Source organism: Microcebus murinus, chromosome 13, assembly GCF_040939455.1.
Source record: "Microcebus murinus isolate Inina chromosome 13, M.murinus_Inina_mat1.0, whole genome shotgun sequence".
Taxonomy (NCBI): Eukaryota; Metazoa; Chordata; class Mammalia; order Primates; family Cheirogaleidae; genus Microcebus; species Microcebus murinus.
The window spans coordinates 23,917,537-23,933,851 of NC_134116.1; the positions used below are offsets into that span (position 1 = coordinate 23,917,537).

The 16,315-nt window shown below is 32.8% G+C and overlaps 1 protein-coding gene across 1 annotated transcript in view; it reads right to left on the reverse strand.

Moving 5' to 3' along the window:
* The window catches only part of GPC5 (glypican 5), a 1,282,273-nt gene that overhangs the window by 622,098 nt on the left and 643,860 nt on the right, over positions 1-16,315 (reverse strand). The window contains exon 7 of the mRNA XM_020290272.2: positions 10,354-10,513. Within this exon, the coding sequence (XP_020145861.2) occupies positions 10,354-10,513 (160 nt within the window). The remainder of the gene's footprint in view (positions 1-10,353; positions 10,514-16,315) is intronic.

Consider the following 16,315-nt stretch of genomic DNA (forward strand, 5'->3'; position numbering starts at 1 on the left):
CCAGTACTTTCCCACTAGCTCATCCGGGTACTTGAAACTACCCAGTCTTTCCATTCAGTGAAGTTGAATTCCATCTCTTTCCCCTGTTTTAACAGTCTTCCTGAATAATGAATGCCTTCTTTGTCTATTTCATTCTCTCTGGTATAATTTTTCTTTCACACACATCATTACCATATACATTCAAAAGTTTGGAAAAATTAAAAAGTTTGAGGATATGAAATTATGGCAAAAATCCAAAAATAATTTACCTCCAATGCCAGAACAAGCATGAACCAATACAGTCACTTTGAAGATCAATTTTGCAACTTGATGCAATTCATACTTATATGCATAGAGAATCTTACTTGCCATATTATTAAACTTGAAAATAATAAGTAATACATTGTGTTATATTCATATGTCAATTGTAATACATATATTCTATTTCATTAGCAGAAAGACATTGGAGATATATAAATTTTAAAAACACTTCTGTTTAATATCAAACAATAACATTAAACTATATCATATGTGTGGAGAAAGGGGACAGGACCAAAAAGGAAAAAGGACATCAAAGCATCATTTATTACTTTCACATTTTGTTTTCTTATAAAATTAAAATGATCTGGGAGATTAAGGTAAGATAGCAGTGGTGGTTTTAGCATAGCTTTGAACATTCCCAAATCCCTACATAAAACAGAAAGAATAATTTGACAGCAAAATTAAAATCAGATGAATACCATGTAAAACAACTCATTGAAGCATTATCCTTATTGATCTCAGAGCAGAAATGAGTAAGAACACCCTACCAATAGCCACATAACCTATATGCTATTAGCATGTATGTGGAAGAAACAGTCAGAAGCAACGCAGCAAAGACATGAAAACAACAGAAACCAAAATAGCCTACAGGTATGTACTAGAAATCAATTTGGAAAGAGGAGAGATTGTGAGAAGTTGTGCCCACACTAATAGTGGGTGGATGCAAGGGCCCTGACATAAGGCAAAAGGCGATAAAGTCTCTGAAACCTGTTGAACTCTTAATAGCTAAAATCTATTAAGTCTTCCTTTCCATTCAGGGCTGGGAGGAGCCACATTGAAGAAGAGCTGCTGAAGTAGAATACAAAATTATTGGGACAAGAATAACAGAGTTAGAAAAGAGAAGATATGGATAATTGTAGGGAAGATAAACAGAGCCAGGAGAAGTTAGAAAACAAGTTCTATTTTTTTTTAACACTGCATAAAACAATACAACAGGAAACTCAGCGATTTAGAAAAGCTATTTGAATGAAGTTTTCTTCTAGAAATTTAGGAAATTTCTATTAACACAAAAATAAGCAACAGAAATATATTGAGATCAAATCTCATGCAAAATTATAAGAAAAGCATTAATAGTATATCCTGCTATGATCCCTATAAACAATGAGCACACCAGAAAGACATGTTCAAAAACAAACCAAAAAGTTAACATACCATTCCAAAGTGAGCTAAAACACAGTAAGGATACAAATCACCAAAAAGTAATATAAATCAGATTAGAAAAATTCAGGAAAGAAGTTAATTCAAGATCTCAAAAAAAGAATAAAAATTCATTTGAAAATAAATACAACCTAGATGAAATGTTAGAGCAAAAACCAAAACAACCAATAAACAAATCAAAACCAGTAATAATACCTTAAGAGAAACAGAAGTAAAAAAACATGTGAATGTTCACAATAAAAAAAAATTGATCAACAGATAAAAAAGAATTTGAGAAAATGCTACAGATATACAAGGAAAATTTAATAAATGTATGATAGTTGCTCCTGAAGAAGAAAGTCAATAGAAGAGAATGAATTATTTAAAACTGTAATTCAATAAAGGCCTCCCAGAAAAAAGAATTATAATTACATATTGAAAAAGTACACTGTGAACTGAGAATACCAACTCAGAACTACAAACACAAAGATATATTCTAGTAAAATTACTGTATTTCAAAGAAAAATAAAATAAAATAAAATTTGGGGTGCTGAGAGGGGAAAAATCATATGGCTGATATAGGGAGGAAAATTAGATTATCATCCTACTTTTTGCCAGCAATGCTTTCTGCCAGAATAAAATGCAGAGTTTACAAAAAAAATGCAAGGAAAGAAAAAGTGAGCCAACATTCTTATATCCAGCAAAATTAACTTTCAAGTATAAAGAGTACGAACTCTTATCATCATGAAAGAAATTGTGAAATTTTGTCCCCATGAGTTCTTGCCAATAAATGTACTAGAGAGGCACTTGCTGAGTTCTCTTTTCATCCAGATCTTAAATCTAGGCACAGAACTTGTACAAAGTAGGTGATGAGTTACTCGTGCAAGATACACCAAATTTTATGTGCACATTTATTCTCTTAACCAGTTCCCTATATTGCTAGTAAAAATAATTGCATGCCCAAGCAAAATAACCACACAGTAAATCTTTTTAATAGTTCCTCTTCGACTACCAAATTACATACAAATCCAGTCCTGTATTCAAAATCGACCGTGACATTTTTAATCCATATTTTTAGCCCTCCAGTATTTTTTCAAGCAATGTTAATAATTCAGTTCCTATTTAAACAGACCCTTTGCTTTGTTCATTATGTTTGCTCCTCCCAGGATACCATCTTCTCCCGATTGTAAGTTGCTGAAACAAAATCATAAGTCCATCCTCTCAGATAGCACTTTCTCAAAATTTTACCATTAAATGTTTGGACTTTTTTTCCTCCAGGTGGCCAATTCACTGTCTCTGCTATGAAGTATTTTCTGAATTCCCCAAGTCTCTCTCCTCTTTCTGAGTCACATAAAACTTTGATTTATCTCTGATGGCACTTAATGTGATATAAGGAACTGTGCATATTTTTTAATATCTCAACAAACTGAAGGAGTTAATAAACATGAAACATTTCTATTGAGAAGCTAAAAGGACTATTTCAAAATAGAAGTCTTCTTAAAGCAAGTGTAACCTGAAGGCTTCAGACCCTGAGAAAAGACAAAAGTGGTTCTCCTTCAGTGTTAGGAAGTAAACCCAAGGCTAAAAACAATCATATTGAGATTGACACCAAAATTCATTTAGGGTAAGGCACTATTATGAGCCTGATTGTTATGGTTCTGAATGTCCTCATTATTATGTTGCTTTTTTGAATGCCAATATATAAATATAAATAGTTTTTTGTTTATAAAAGTTCATGTTGTGTTGATAGAGAGATTTTAAAGAAGGATTGTAATAAACAAGGGTGTAAATTTTTGTTCTTCATACTGTGGTACTTGGATTAGCGTTATGTGTGAGTGCATAAGAAATGCTCCATCTTAGATGCCCTGTATCAAGCTCTAGTTTTTAACAGGAGCTCCAAGTATTTTGCATCTTTAAGAAAGTTTGAGAAGCTCTGGGACCAGATCAAATATTCTGTCATTTTTTTTCAATTATTTATATTTGATGAATACTTAATTTTCTGGTCAATAATCTATGTAAAAATTACTCTTTCCACACAGAGGTATAGAAGTCATTAAAGAGTCAAAAATATACCTACCTTGTTTTTACATGGTGCGCTTTATCAATTAATTCCTGACTGAGGGAGAATATTATAATTGAAATATTTAAAAAACAATACATAAAAAATAAACCTGGATAAAAATATAGGATTGTTTCTGATTTTATATACAGTTACATGACCTTGGTGAAGTCATAATAAACTTTATCTGATGATATTGACTTTAATTTTATTGATCACATAGTTACTCTTAACATTGTGCTGTTCAAAAAAAAAATCACTTCTTTATGTCCTCTGGTGTGGTACAGATTTAGTTATGAGATATTGGAGAACAGCTGAGTAACCTGTAATGTAAGCTAGGAGGCTCCTGTAAGCTTCAATTAATAAATCTTCCCTCTTCACCTCAGTGATTTAACATCAGTCTAAGCCAATGCAATGAAAATCATCACTTAGGCATTCAAGAACCCTTTATTTCAATTCTATTATTTAAATTCATGAATGTGATGTATAACTTTTCAAGAGAATGAAAGATGATTTTATATGATTCATTAGGTATCCATATTTCATTACACAATCTTGTTAACAAAATAGCAAGCAGCCAGGATGAGTATTAATTATTTAGAAACCAAAATGGAAATGTGTAATCAGAATAATATTGATAGTGATCACGTATTAATTAAACCATATTTATCTTAGACATATATTTCATTTCTCTTTAGTATAATATTCATCAGTACTGTAAAAATTGCACTAGATGGTAATTTCAAAGTATTTACAACTTTGAACATTTAACAGGACTAGGAAGTGTTTCTCTGAATTTTTCCATGGTTTTATCTTGTAGGATTTTATCTGATCCATTAATAGCACACTACTAATAAAGTGTAGATCAAAGCATAAGTCATTACTCAATTCTCAGTGTGTTGCAAAGATTTTCATTTTATTTTTAGTATAAATGGATAAACACATTATAAGCTATTTAGTTATTTTAGTTACTTTAAGTATATTTTTATTACATTTGGAAAAATTTATTAATGGCTATTTTTCAACACTGTGCAAAGTAAGCTGAATACATTTTAATTAAATTTGGTGAAACTTTAATTTTAGAAAGAATATACATACTCAATTTATATATTCAGAACTATTTTAATAGTATCCAAATCTTATGCATTATCTGTTTGACAGAATTTATATTAGTGAGAGAAAAATCAACTAGACAATATAAAATTATATAAAATAATTTCTACTAGATGAATGAATACCATTGTGTTTTAGTAATTCTGGAAAGAAAAATAAAGCAGTATCTTTTTAAGCTCCACCTAACTACCATGGCTAGCTGAGATTTTTGAAGTGAAGGTGATTTATGGTGAAAATAAATATGAGGAAGCCAAGAATTTTCACTCACTCTATAATCCTGCATTACTAAATAAATCAGCAACCTTTATTCTTCAGTGGCTAACAAAGTGTCATTTTCATTTACTATGTACATGGAATACTCTATTCTTTTCCAAGGTCATTCTTAGTATCATGATGCAGATACATTTGTTAGAGGGTGATATAAGGTTACTAAGTGAGAAAGCACAATATAAACAATAGTTCTATTTATTTTAGACTATAGAAGAGTAACCGAAAATTCTTTCTAGATCTGGAAACTTAATATTCTAATATATTATCCTATTATTTCTAAATTAACCTTATTTAAGTTGAATGTTTTCTGTTCAAAGAAGACTACCTCTTGAGATAGGACACTTGGAAATGCTTTACAAAACAGACAGTGCTATCAGTGGCCAGGTACCTTATCATGACTATTGTTATTGTGACTCATTGAGAAGTTTGCAGAAAAACCGGCTAGTTGTTGGCAGAGATGATAAATGGTCTGAGAACTGAGTTCTTGGTTCCTCAAATACTTAGAATTTGGGATGATGAGGAGAAGCCCATTAAATTTGAATTTGAAGACTTAAAATCATCCTACTTTTTTGAATATCTGGTATCCGAATCAAGTCATGATCAAATTCGTTTTGCTTGAGATGATTACTGTGAACCACCTCAATAAAATGAATTTGATCACAGGTTATTTATTTATTTTTTTAAAAGCAGAGTTATTACGATTTAAATCATAATATCACATAAGGATTATAAGCAATGCTGCCACAGATTTTTAAAATTGCACATGAAATAGTTTTGCTATGGCTTGTACTCAGTTACACTCTGGCTTGTTTTTCAATATTCGAAGTTATCAGGATTTAGAGACATTAGAAGAGCAGTCAAATAGTTGAAAAGGTATTGGTTTTAGTGATATTAGATCTACTCTGCATAGCCAAAGAAGAGAACTTATTTTTTCCTTTGCTGTTTAGAGCCTTGGTTGGTTAGCTACTGTGAAAGGATGGCAAGTATCAGGCAAGGTGAGGGGAAAAAATGAAGGTTTGAAGCCATTTCAATCCTACAATTTCAGGTTATTGGAGAAATATCCATATCTGTGTAAATGAGCCCAATAAATGTAATTAAAATGTAGAAAAATTTTCATGATATTGAAATTTTTAAACCATTCTCTAAAATAGAAAAATATTTTCACTTTTATAAGAATGAAAACTAGGTAGTATAGATGGTTTATTTCTAAAAGAGACACATTAGTTAACATTTTATAATAGTCTATAGGGAGGATTACCAATACAGATTGTTTAAAAAGCTAAAAAATTCCAAAACAATTTGATAGCTTTGGTGATGAAAACAAAATGATACCTAAAATGTATATAAATATTTAGGTGATAAAATTTGGCATACTGAAGTATTTAGACCTCTCTCTATTGCCTGAAATAAATATGAACCAAAATAGAAAATCAATTCAAGTAATAATAACCAAAATATTTATCAGCTTTGTACATTTGCATAAATAGGGCAGAATCATGAAATTTAAGATACAATATTAGTACTATTCCTTATAACTATATATAGCTGTAAATACATATAACCATAAATATATATATATAATTTTATTTTTAATCAGAATTTTTGAGTTAACAAACTATCTACTTATGGTGTATTTTATAAAGAATAAACACTGGATAGCCACATGTTGAAGACTGAAACAGGACCCATACCTTTCACCTCTCACAAAAATCAACTCAACTCACGCTGGGTAACAGACTTGAACCTTAGGTGTGAAACTATTGGAATTCTAGAGGAAAACATTGGAAATACTATTCTAGACATTGGCCTAGGCAAAGAATATATGAAGAAGATCCCAAAAGCAATCAGAGCAGCAACAAAAATAAATAAATGGGACCTGATCCAATTAAAAAGCTTCTGCACAGCCAAAGAAACTGTCAAGAGAGCAAACAGACAACCCACAGAATGGGAGAAAATTCTTGCAAGCTACACGTCCGATAAAGGGCTGATAACTAGAATTTATTTAGAACTCAGGAAAATCAGCAAGGAAAAATCAAACAACCCTATCAAAAAGTGGGCAAAGGACATGAACAGAATTTTTTCAAAAGAAGACAGAATAATAGCCAACAAACATATGAAAAAATGCTCAACATCTCTAATCATCAGGGAAATGCAAATCAAAACTACAATAAGATATCATTTATCTCCAGTAAGAATGGCTGTTATCAAAAAGTCCCCAAACAATAAATGTTGGTGTGGATGCAGAGAGATAGGAACACTCCTACACCTCTGGTAGGACTGAAAACTGGTTCAGCCTCTGTGGAAAGCAATATGGAGATACCTTAAAACGATACAAGTAGATCTATCATTTGATCCAGCAATCCCACTACTGGGCATCTACCCAAAAGATCAAATGACACTCTACAAATGGGACACCTGCACTCTAATGTTTATAGCAGCCCAGTTCACAATTGCAAAGTTGTGGAAATAACCCAGGTGCCCTTCAATACATGAGTGGATTAATAAAATGTGGTATATGTATACCATGGAGTACTATTCAGTTTTAAGAAACAATGGTTATATAGCACCTCTTGTATTTTCCTGGATAGAGCTGGAATCCATTCTACTAAGTGAAGTATCTCAAGAATGGAAACACAAGCACCACATGTACTCACCAGCAAATTGGTATTAACGGATCAACACCTAAGTGGACATTTAGGAATAACATTTACTGGGTGTTGGGCAGGAGGGAGTGGGGAGGAGGGGATGGGTATATACAAACACAATGAGTGAGATGTGCAATGTTTGGGGGATGGTCATGCTTGAGGGTCTGACTCGAGGGGGGTGGGAGGGCATAGGCAATATATGTAACCTTAACGTTTGTACCCCCCATAATATGCTGCAATAAAAATAAACAAATAAATAAATAAAAGAATAATCATAAATATAAGTGATAATGGTGAATTTCAAATTTTTAACATGAATGACACCCTGTTAAACTTTATAGAGCACAATATTTTTAAGTTATTATGACCATCCTAAACCATATCTTAATTTGTTTACCAATATATCAATTTGGACAGAAAGAGGCAAAATATTTTAGTGCTTTATAAAAATAGAAATGTGACCTATACTTTGCTACTTTCCTTGTTCCTCTTTATTTCAGTCTGCTATCCACAGTAGTTTCCTAACCACTTATTAAAAATTGAAAAGCAACGGCTATAAACTCTTGGAAACATAATAGGCAATCCACTTATAGTAGAGGTGGATTTTTTTTGATGTTTGCCGGAGTTGAAAATCATCTCTACCTGAAATATCCCAATTCTGATGGGGAGTTATTTGTACCATAGCTGGTACATTTCAGCAGTAATTGAAACCAAGATTTTGAAGTAAAAAATTCATTCTTGCTACCTGGACAAGTATAGTTTTGTGGAAAAACTATTAGTAGTTGAATGTCCTTCACTGTCTCTACTTCTTTTGAAACAAACCAAAAAGAGTTATCTATTAATATATAATAAGTTTTTGAGCTCATACATAACTTCAGAAAGTGAAAAATCCCCATAAAAACACCAATTCTACACATACACATTGAACACACTTTATAGATGAAATGTCAATCTATACCTTTTTCCTTGATACTTTTTATGCTTTAAAATTTTGCTAATATTTAAATGGCAATGAAATTATAGTATATATAAGTACTCTGGATAGGATAAAAATGAAAGATTATTAAATATTCCCCTAATAGATAAGTATCATAATTCCCAAATACAGTAAAAGACATTTTAGCTCTTAATAAAAATATTTTTTGTGGTTAAAATCCTTTGTCCTTCCTTTTTTTTTTTTCACCTAAACAACCAAAGAAAGAAAAAAGGGACAAACTAATCTGATAAACTATATTAATACCAATAACTAAAACATACATCCTTATCTCATTCTATAAGAGTAGAATATATTTAATTTGCACTAGGACTTTTGTGGCCCTTTTTTCAATTGCTGCTCAAGTATACTAACATCCATTTATCCTCCATGTTAAGTAAAATGTATTACTGTGTCTAAGAGGAAAACATTTCTTAATGTTAACTCTCTTTTTAATTCTGTACCTCTTTTGGCTTCCATTTTTGTAACCACTATATTTGGCTTGTAAAACTAGATATTAGAAGGAATGAAGAATTGATTTTGAAGCATTTGTAGAATTTTTAATTCACTCCAAGAGAGCTGAAAAGTAAGTGAATTTTTCTCCCACCAAAGGACATGTGTAACAGGTCCCAAATAGCCTTGAGATTTATAAGGAGGCTATCGGACCAACCTCCAAGTGGGGCTGCACTTCAGAAGATTACTTTAGCCTTGGCTTTGGTATTATCAGAGCTAAATAAATAGTTGAAAGTCAGATACTCTGAGTACATTAACTTTCACATTCTTTTTTTTAAAATTAAATTACCAAATTTTATTTATTTATTTATTTATTTTTATTTTAGCATATTATGGGGGTACAAGTGTTAAGGTTACGTATATTGCCCATGGCCCCCCTCCCCCCTCAAGTCAGAGTCTTAAGCATGACCATCCCCCAAACGTTGCACATCTCACTCATTATGTTTGTATATACCCATCTCCTCCTTCCCCCTCCCACCTGCCCGACACCCGATAAATGTTATTCCTAAATGTCCACTTAGGTGTTGATCTGTTAATACCAATTTGCTGGTGAGTACATGTGGTGCTTGTTTTTCCATTCTCGAGACACTTCACTTAGTAGTATGGGTTCCAGCTCTATCCAAGAAAATACAAGAGGTGCTATATCACCATTGTTTCTTTCTCAGTTAATCATAGTGGCTATATTACCCATATGAACAAATGCACACACGTAACAATGGACGGTAGAAAACCAATATTCACCATCTTGTATGTGAATACCAGGAAAGGAAACCCAATTGGCAACGTTTTGTGTACATGCTATTTGGAAGTTTCAAATTCATGCAAATCAAAATACAATGAATGTTTGGTGAGACTGTTCGGAAGAACAAATTCAAAAGCGCCAAGTCCAATTATTAATAGTTTTCACCATAATTAGCCATATGTTTATCAATTCTTTACAATTTGATTATGTCAAAACATAGTAAATTAAAACACTCACATAATGGCATGATAATATTTTTTAAATTGCATAATTTGATCATTTAGTAGTACTTACCCATTCTGATTTTACATTATTTATCAATATACAGCAATATTCATTATAATCTAATAATAATCCAACTTTTAAACCTTCATGATTCTCAGAACTGGTTCACAGAAACATGTCACTTCCATTTAAAACATTAGTTAAATAAAGGAAACCCCCGATAATAAATGCCCTAAATAACTAAAAATAGATTCCCGATTCTTCTTGCTGGCTTCTGAATTCATTGCCATTATTTCTTTACATTCATAATAATAATTATCCTTAATTATCCTTCACAATCAATTCTTTAAAAGTGGTATTGGAATCATCCACTTACAGTCTGTGATTCTTAGTGTCCTCTTGACTTCTCCACTTCCTGATCCCCCACAGCCATCCTCATCATCACAGTCTCCGCTGACTTGCTCTGCCATGCCCCCACCGCTGCCCAACTGAAGTAGTTCCCACTTGTCAGGCTTGGGTGACCGACCCTGCAACAACTAAATGTAGATAACAAAAGACATTTATTTATTAATAGAAAATTCAAATGATCTAAAAACTCTATTCAGAAACTTATTTAGAAATTAGAATTATTATCTATTATCTACTATTTTGGGATAGATACCATACCTAGTCAAGTCTTCAAGAAAAATAAAAACAAGTGAAATAATAATAAATAATAAGCAATGTCTGACACCCATAAAGAGCTACAATCTGTACATTAGCTCTGTAATAATGCTTTTAGAAACAAATACATTTGGGCCTTCTTTGCTTATAAGTAGTCTGGCCAGAGTACCCTTTGTGTCTGAATAAACAATGCTTACGTATGACATATCAAACTCTAACACAGCGTAACTGTCTTTGTTGTATATTGGCCAATAATAGTATGCTGTTTTGCAAACCCACAGTTCAAAATTTATCAAAAAGATTTCTACTCTTCTAGAAAAGAATTCTGTCAAAAGAATCTAGAATTTTGGACATATACATTTATAGCTTCACTTAAACTTTCTTGGATGAAATATATGGAACAATGCATATGGTATAGAACTGAACTATGGGACAAAAGACTTAGATACTACTTCCATTTCTACAAATCACTTAAGAAATTTGATGACTTCTTACTTATTTACCTTCAAGTATTTCATTTCCTTTTATGAGTGAAATAGGTGGAAAAGCCATTTTTTTCTATAGCACAGGAATGCTGATAATATTTTTGAATAATATTGGAAATGTCTAAACTCCTTTTCAAAAGGATCATATTATAAATAATATAATATTTCACTTAAATCTAAGACTGAATAAAATAATCCAAGTATTTGACAGTATGTGACATTTATCCCTCTAAGGTAGTTTGGAGAACACATGACCAAGCATGAGCACTAGAGGGTACTGCTATATTATGAATAAAATGGGCTTCTTCTGCCCATTTAATGAACATGTAAATTCTCATGGTGCTTTAGGAAAGATTTAGGGTTGTTGCTTTAGTAACTTTTCAAATAATAGTATCAATTAGCAAACAATTAGCAGATAATAATTAAATATACAACTCAAAAACAGCATTATGTATTGAACAGAGAGTGGAATAGCCTCAATATATCTAAGAAAATTATGTTTATCATTTAGAGAACACTTAGACTAAGCAACTGGACTTTGAAATTCATAAATTTTCAAAATTAAATGAAAATAACTTTAGTTCACAAATTCTGAAGTTAGTTTTGCTAAGAAAAAAAGAAATGCTAGAACAACTTGACAATAATTTTTAGATTCTTAATTTTGTTTATAAGCATTTTACAAAAAAAAAAGGCAATATGTGGTGTCCCATTTAAAACAAGGCTTCTTTCAAGGTCAAGTGAATTTAGAAACTATTATATTAAACAAAGCTTTTAAATTTTTTAATAGTGTTTAATATGCTGATATGTATGCTACTTCCTGGAAAAGGAGTGTATTGCAATGAAGAAACACAGATATGTAGTAAACTACATAAAAAGTCAAACCTGAAAAGAAAAGTAAGGATAAATGGTATTATTTTATACCATTATATAAATGGTAAATAAGGACAAATAGTAAATAAGATAATACCATTTATCAGCTGTTATTGTGAAATAATCCCATTTATCATTTATTTGGTATAATCATAAAGGGCTTCGACTCTGAGGTCCAACATACTTAGATGTGAATCCTAATTCTGACATATACTAACCATGAGATATGGAGTAATGAGTAAGTTACTGAATAACTCAGTTCCCTCATATCTAAAATAGAGACAATAATATATCTGGATCATTGTTCATATTGTAAGAAAACTATATGTAAGTACTTTGCAAATATTTAATGTGCTAGCACATTAAAAATTAATATGATTTGATTATTTCCTACTTTATTATATATTCTATTACAATATTGTTTAAACACCAAGACACATTAATTGAAAGAATTATTTCATAGAGAATCCAATTACACAACTTACATTACAATTTTTCAAACTATTATCTGACAAGTACAACAAGAGACAAACTCACTGGTGATGTGTTGCTCCCTTTTGACCCTAACATTCTTTTCCAACATTTTCCCATATCAACTTTATTTACCCTTTACTTCTCTAAGAATTCCTCCAATATTTTACTAGGACCTTGGCCAGAACACAGATGAAATCTCATGAACAACACCAACAATGTATAAATCACAAGGACCCAAACTAATGAATTAGAACTCAAATACACAAACAGAAAGATGGTCCATGTAAAAAAAAAACCAAAAAACTATTTTAAGAAATTGACTTCACTTGAAGACAACTGAATATATTGTCAGAGAATTATTCATTTATTTACAGTGATTGGTAAAAATAATATAAGGCGTACCTTTAAAAAGTATTGTATTTTGCACATTTCTCCATCACTACAGTGACATTTTAGGAAATATCTACGGCACATGAACTCAAATATTTAAGTACTATAACTATACAAAACTATATTTTAATTTAAACTGTGCTGAGCAGAATGGTAAAATGGACCCCAAGCCTTCCTACTCTAATCCCCAGGACTGTGAAAATGATGTCAGTCACACTCCCTAACTTATATGGCAAAATAAATTCTGCAATGTAACTAATGTCATTCATTGGTTGATCTTGAGTTTACCAAAAGGGAGATTATTTTGCTGGAACAAATGTCATTGCATGAGTTTTTTAAAAGCAGAAAGTTTTCTCTGGCTATTACTAGAATTTAGAAACATTCAAAGCATGGGAAGTAGTGGTGGGAGGATTGAATGCAGGGGACCATTCTGCTGGCCCTGAAAGGTGTGAGCAGTCCTATAACTGGACTACTAGTTCTACAGCTGACTTCTCTCTACAACCTAGATGTGCCTGGAAGTAGATTCTCTCTTAGAGCCCCCAGATGGAGTCAAGCTTAGGTGACAACTTGATTTCAGCATTGTGAGAGTCTGAGCAGTGAGCCCTCCCAAACTTCTTATCTATGGAACTATAAGTGTAGGGGACTGACATATATTTTCCTAGTTTAAGAATTAAAGTTAGTGAGTAATGTATGTGTTCTGCCCAGAGCATTTGAAAGTAATCTGTTCCCGACAGGGTCCCTGTGATAAACAAAGGTGTTGCCTAGAGGCCTAACAAAGGACCTGAGCCCCAACTAGCAAGAGCAGCCCTGCCCCACGGCATTGGGGGTCTGGAAGCCACAGGATAAAAATATTGTTCCTGTGATTGCTGCGTACACCCCATAAGATGGCTGGTTAGTCAATGATGGGTAAGACCCCTCAAGGGAGGGGCGACCTAAGCCAGGCACAGTCACCGGGGTTCAGCCTAAGATCTTAGGGGGTCACCCTAAGAGAAGCTGGGGATGAGAAATACCCCCTGTGGCTCACCTTGCCCATCCTTGCTAATCTCAGTCCTTTATCTATGCCTAGTGCCTAGAGCAACCACCTTGAAATTCTGAGTCAGGGGATATCTGTTTCCCTAAGGCTACGCTTTCGGGAATTAATGGCTATCGCTGCCACACTTGGGTGGTTACGTACAAGGAACTAACTTTAATCTTTTAGAGTATAAAAATAAAACTGACCCGGTGTATTATTACTCGAGTCAACCATTTGTCTGTGTGTCCGTGTTTTTCTTTATGTTCTGCGTTTGTGTTTTATGTTCTGTGTTCATCCTCCATCCTGTAAATGGGCCACGACAATAAGCTAATAAATAGATATTATCTTGATCTGCTAAGTGTGTGGTTATTTGTTATATAGCAAGAGAAAACTAATATACTCTCTAACCCCTGATTGGGCCACATGTACTTCTTGGCAATTTTGTTTGATATCTTTGGATTCTCTAGCACATTTTCTCAGAACAAGAGATCAAAATTCCCATTAGACATCACCTTACTCAGAAGATGGCGCCTTTAAAAATAAACTATCAGATTTTACCTTTTCATTCATGTTTGGTTTCTCAGCCTCTGTACAGTCCTTCTCACTATTTTGTAAGTCTCCAAGAAAGACATATAATTACTGTTTCTTATGATCAACTTATCCAAATACATCTGGATCCTGTTTGATCCTTGATCCTTAGGTCCCCAGTCTCTTCTCCCTCTAGCAGTGTAAATATTTCTCTCTTCTCTGAATGGAGGTTCTACCTTATAATTTCCATTTTCTTACTTCTCAATTATCACAAGCCCACGAAAGTTCACTTTCACTCTTATAATTGTAATAAAACTTAATTTTCAAAAATTCCCAGTCAATTTCTAATAGACAGAAAAACAAGGAGCTTTTCACAATTAGATCTTTATTCAATTTCTGTCTTCTGTTGGACTAAACTACCTTAATTTCATCTTAGTTTGCTCATCTTTCTCCCCACCTACTCTCTCCCCCTAAAATAAATGTAAATATTTCAGTTAATAATATAAATACTCTGTTCTTTTTAGTCTCTTTCTGTGAACTCATCCTAACAGATTGAGCGCTCACCTTTATACAAATTACACTCAAATCTTTATCTGCAGCGCTTGTTGTAGTCTTTAGTTCATCTCTAAGCAGCAATTGGAAGTAAAGATGACTTCTACCACCTTCTGTCTTAAAATAGAACTATTCATCTCCCATATTCATGTATCATTACAGTTTATCTTCCCAGCTCCCTCCTTACAGAGGTCATGAGTCTCTCCTACCCACTACCACCATATTATTTCTCCAAAATCAGTACTTGCAACATGTCATTTATCAGCTTTAAGGCTATTTGTGACTCTTTACTATCAAAACTACTGATTGTCAACACATATCTTGAGGAGAAAATCAGTCCAAATAAATGGGTCCCAGAAAGATCCATAAAATGTGGTAAAATGTTTAGGAAATGCATACCATGTCCCCTTTCTGATTTCCCCAAACTCTTTAGTTAAATGACAAATTTTTACAGGAAGATTTCTTGTCTAGTTGAGATTCATCTCACATTTTCTAAATGTATGTAAGAAAATTACCCTCTCTCAACATCCACTGATATACTTTTGGAAATAAGGCCTAGAAATAAAAGTCTAAATTTGGCCTGGTAGTCAAGGTCCCATATAATATATTGTTTTGTTTTTAAATTATGTCTAAACACAGCTCCCCAGCACCCAGCTTCTGCCGCCACAGAGCCGTCAATCTGTTCTTCTCACAAAAATTGTGTGACTTTATGTCTACAATTTGTCCATGGATGTTTTATATTCTACTCACTTCCAATTCCTGTTTTCCCCCACATAGAATGCATCCTTTTCTCTTGTTCTCATATTGTATCTAATATTCAAGTTCACACTCAGATATCTCTTTTTCCATCCCACATATATTTCTGTGATCTTTTTAACTCTGTAGAATTCACTGTCACTTAATCAACTTTCTTGAACATATATCACATCCTTCTGATTGACGGTAAGAGTTTCAAAGTGAAGACCAGCGTTTAATCTGCTTTATACTATCTCCTCATCATGACTAGAGTACTTACTACATTGCAGATGTTAAATACATACATACTAGTGTGTGTGTGTATATATATATATATATATATATATATATATATATAATTGGGTTGTTTTTTTTTTTAGGGGAGTGCATAGGGTCTCTTGCTCTGTTACCCAGGCTGGACTATAGTGGAGTGATCATAGCTTACTATCAGGTCAAACTCCTGGGCTCAATTGATCCTCCTGCCTCAGCCTCCCAAGTAGCTGGGACTATGGGACTATCATGACACTTGGCTAATTTTTCAAAATTTTTGGAGAGGTGGGGTTCTCACTATGTTGCCCAGGCTGATCTTGAATTCTTGGTCTCAAGCAATCCTCTCACCTGGGCCTCCC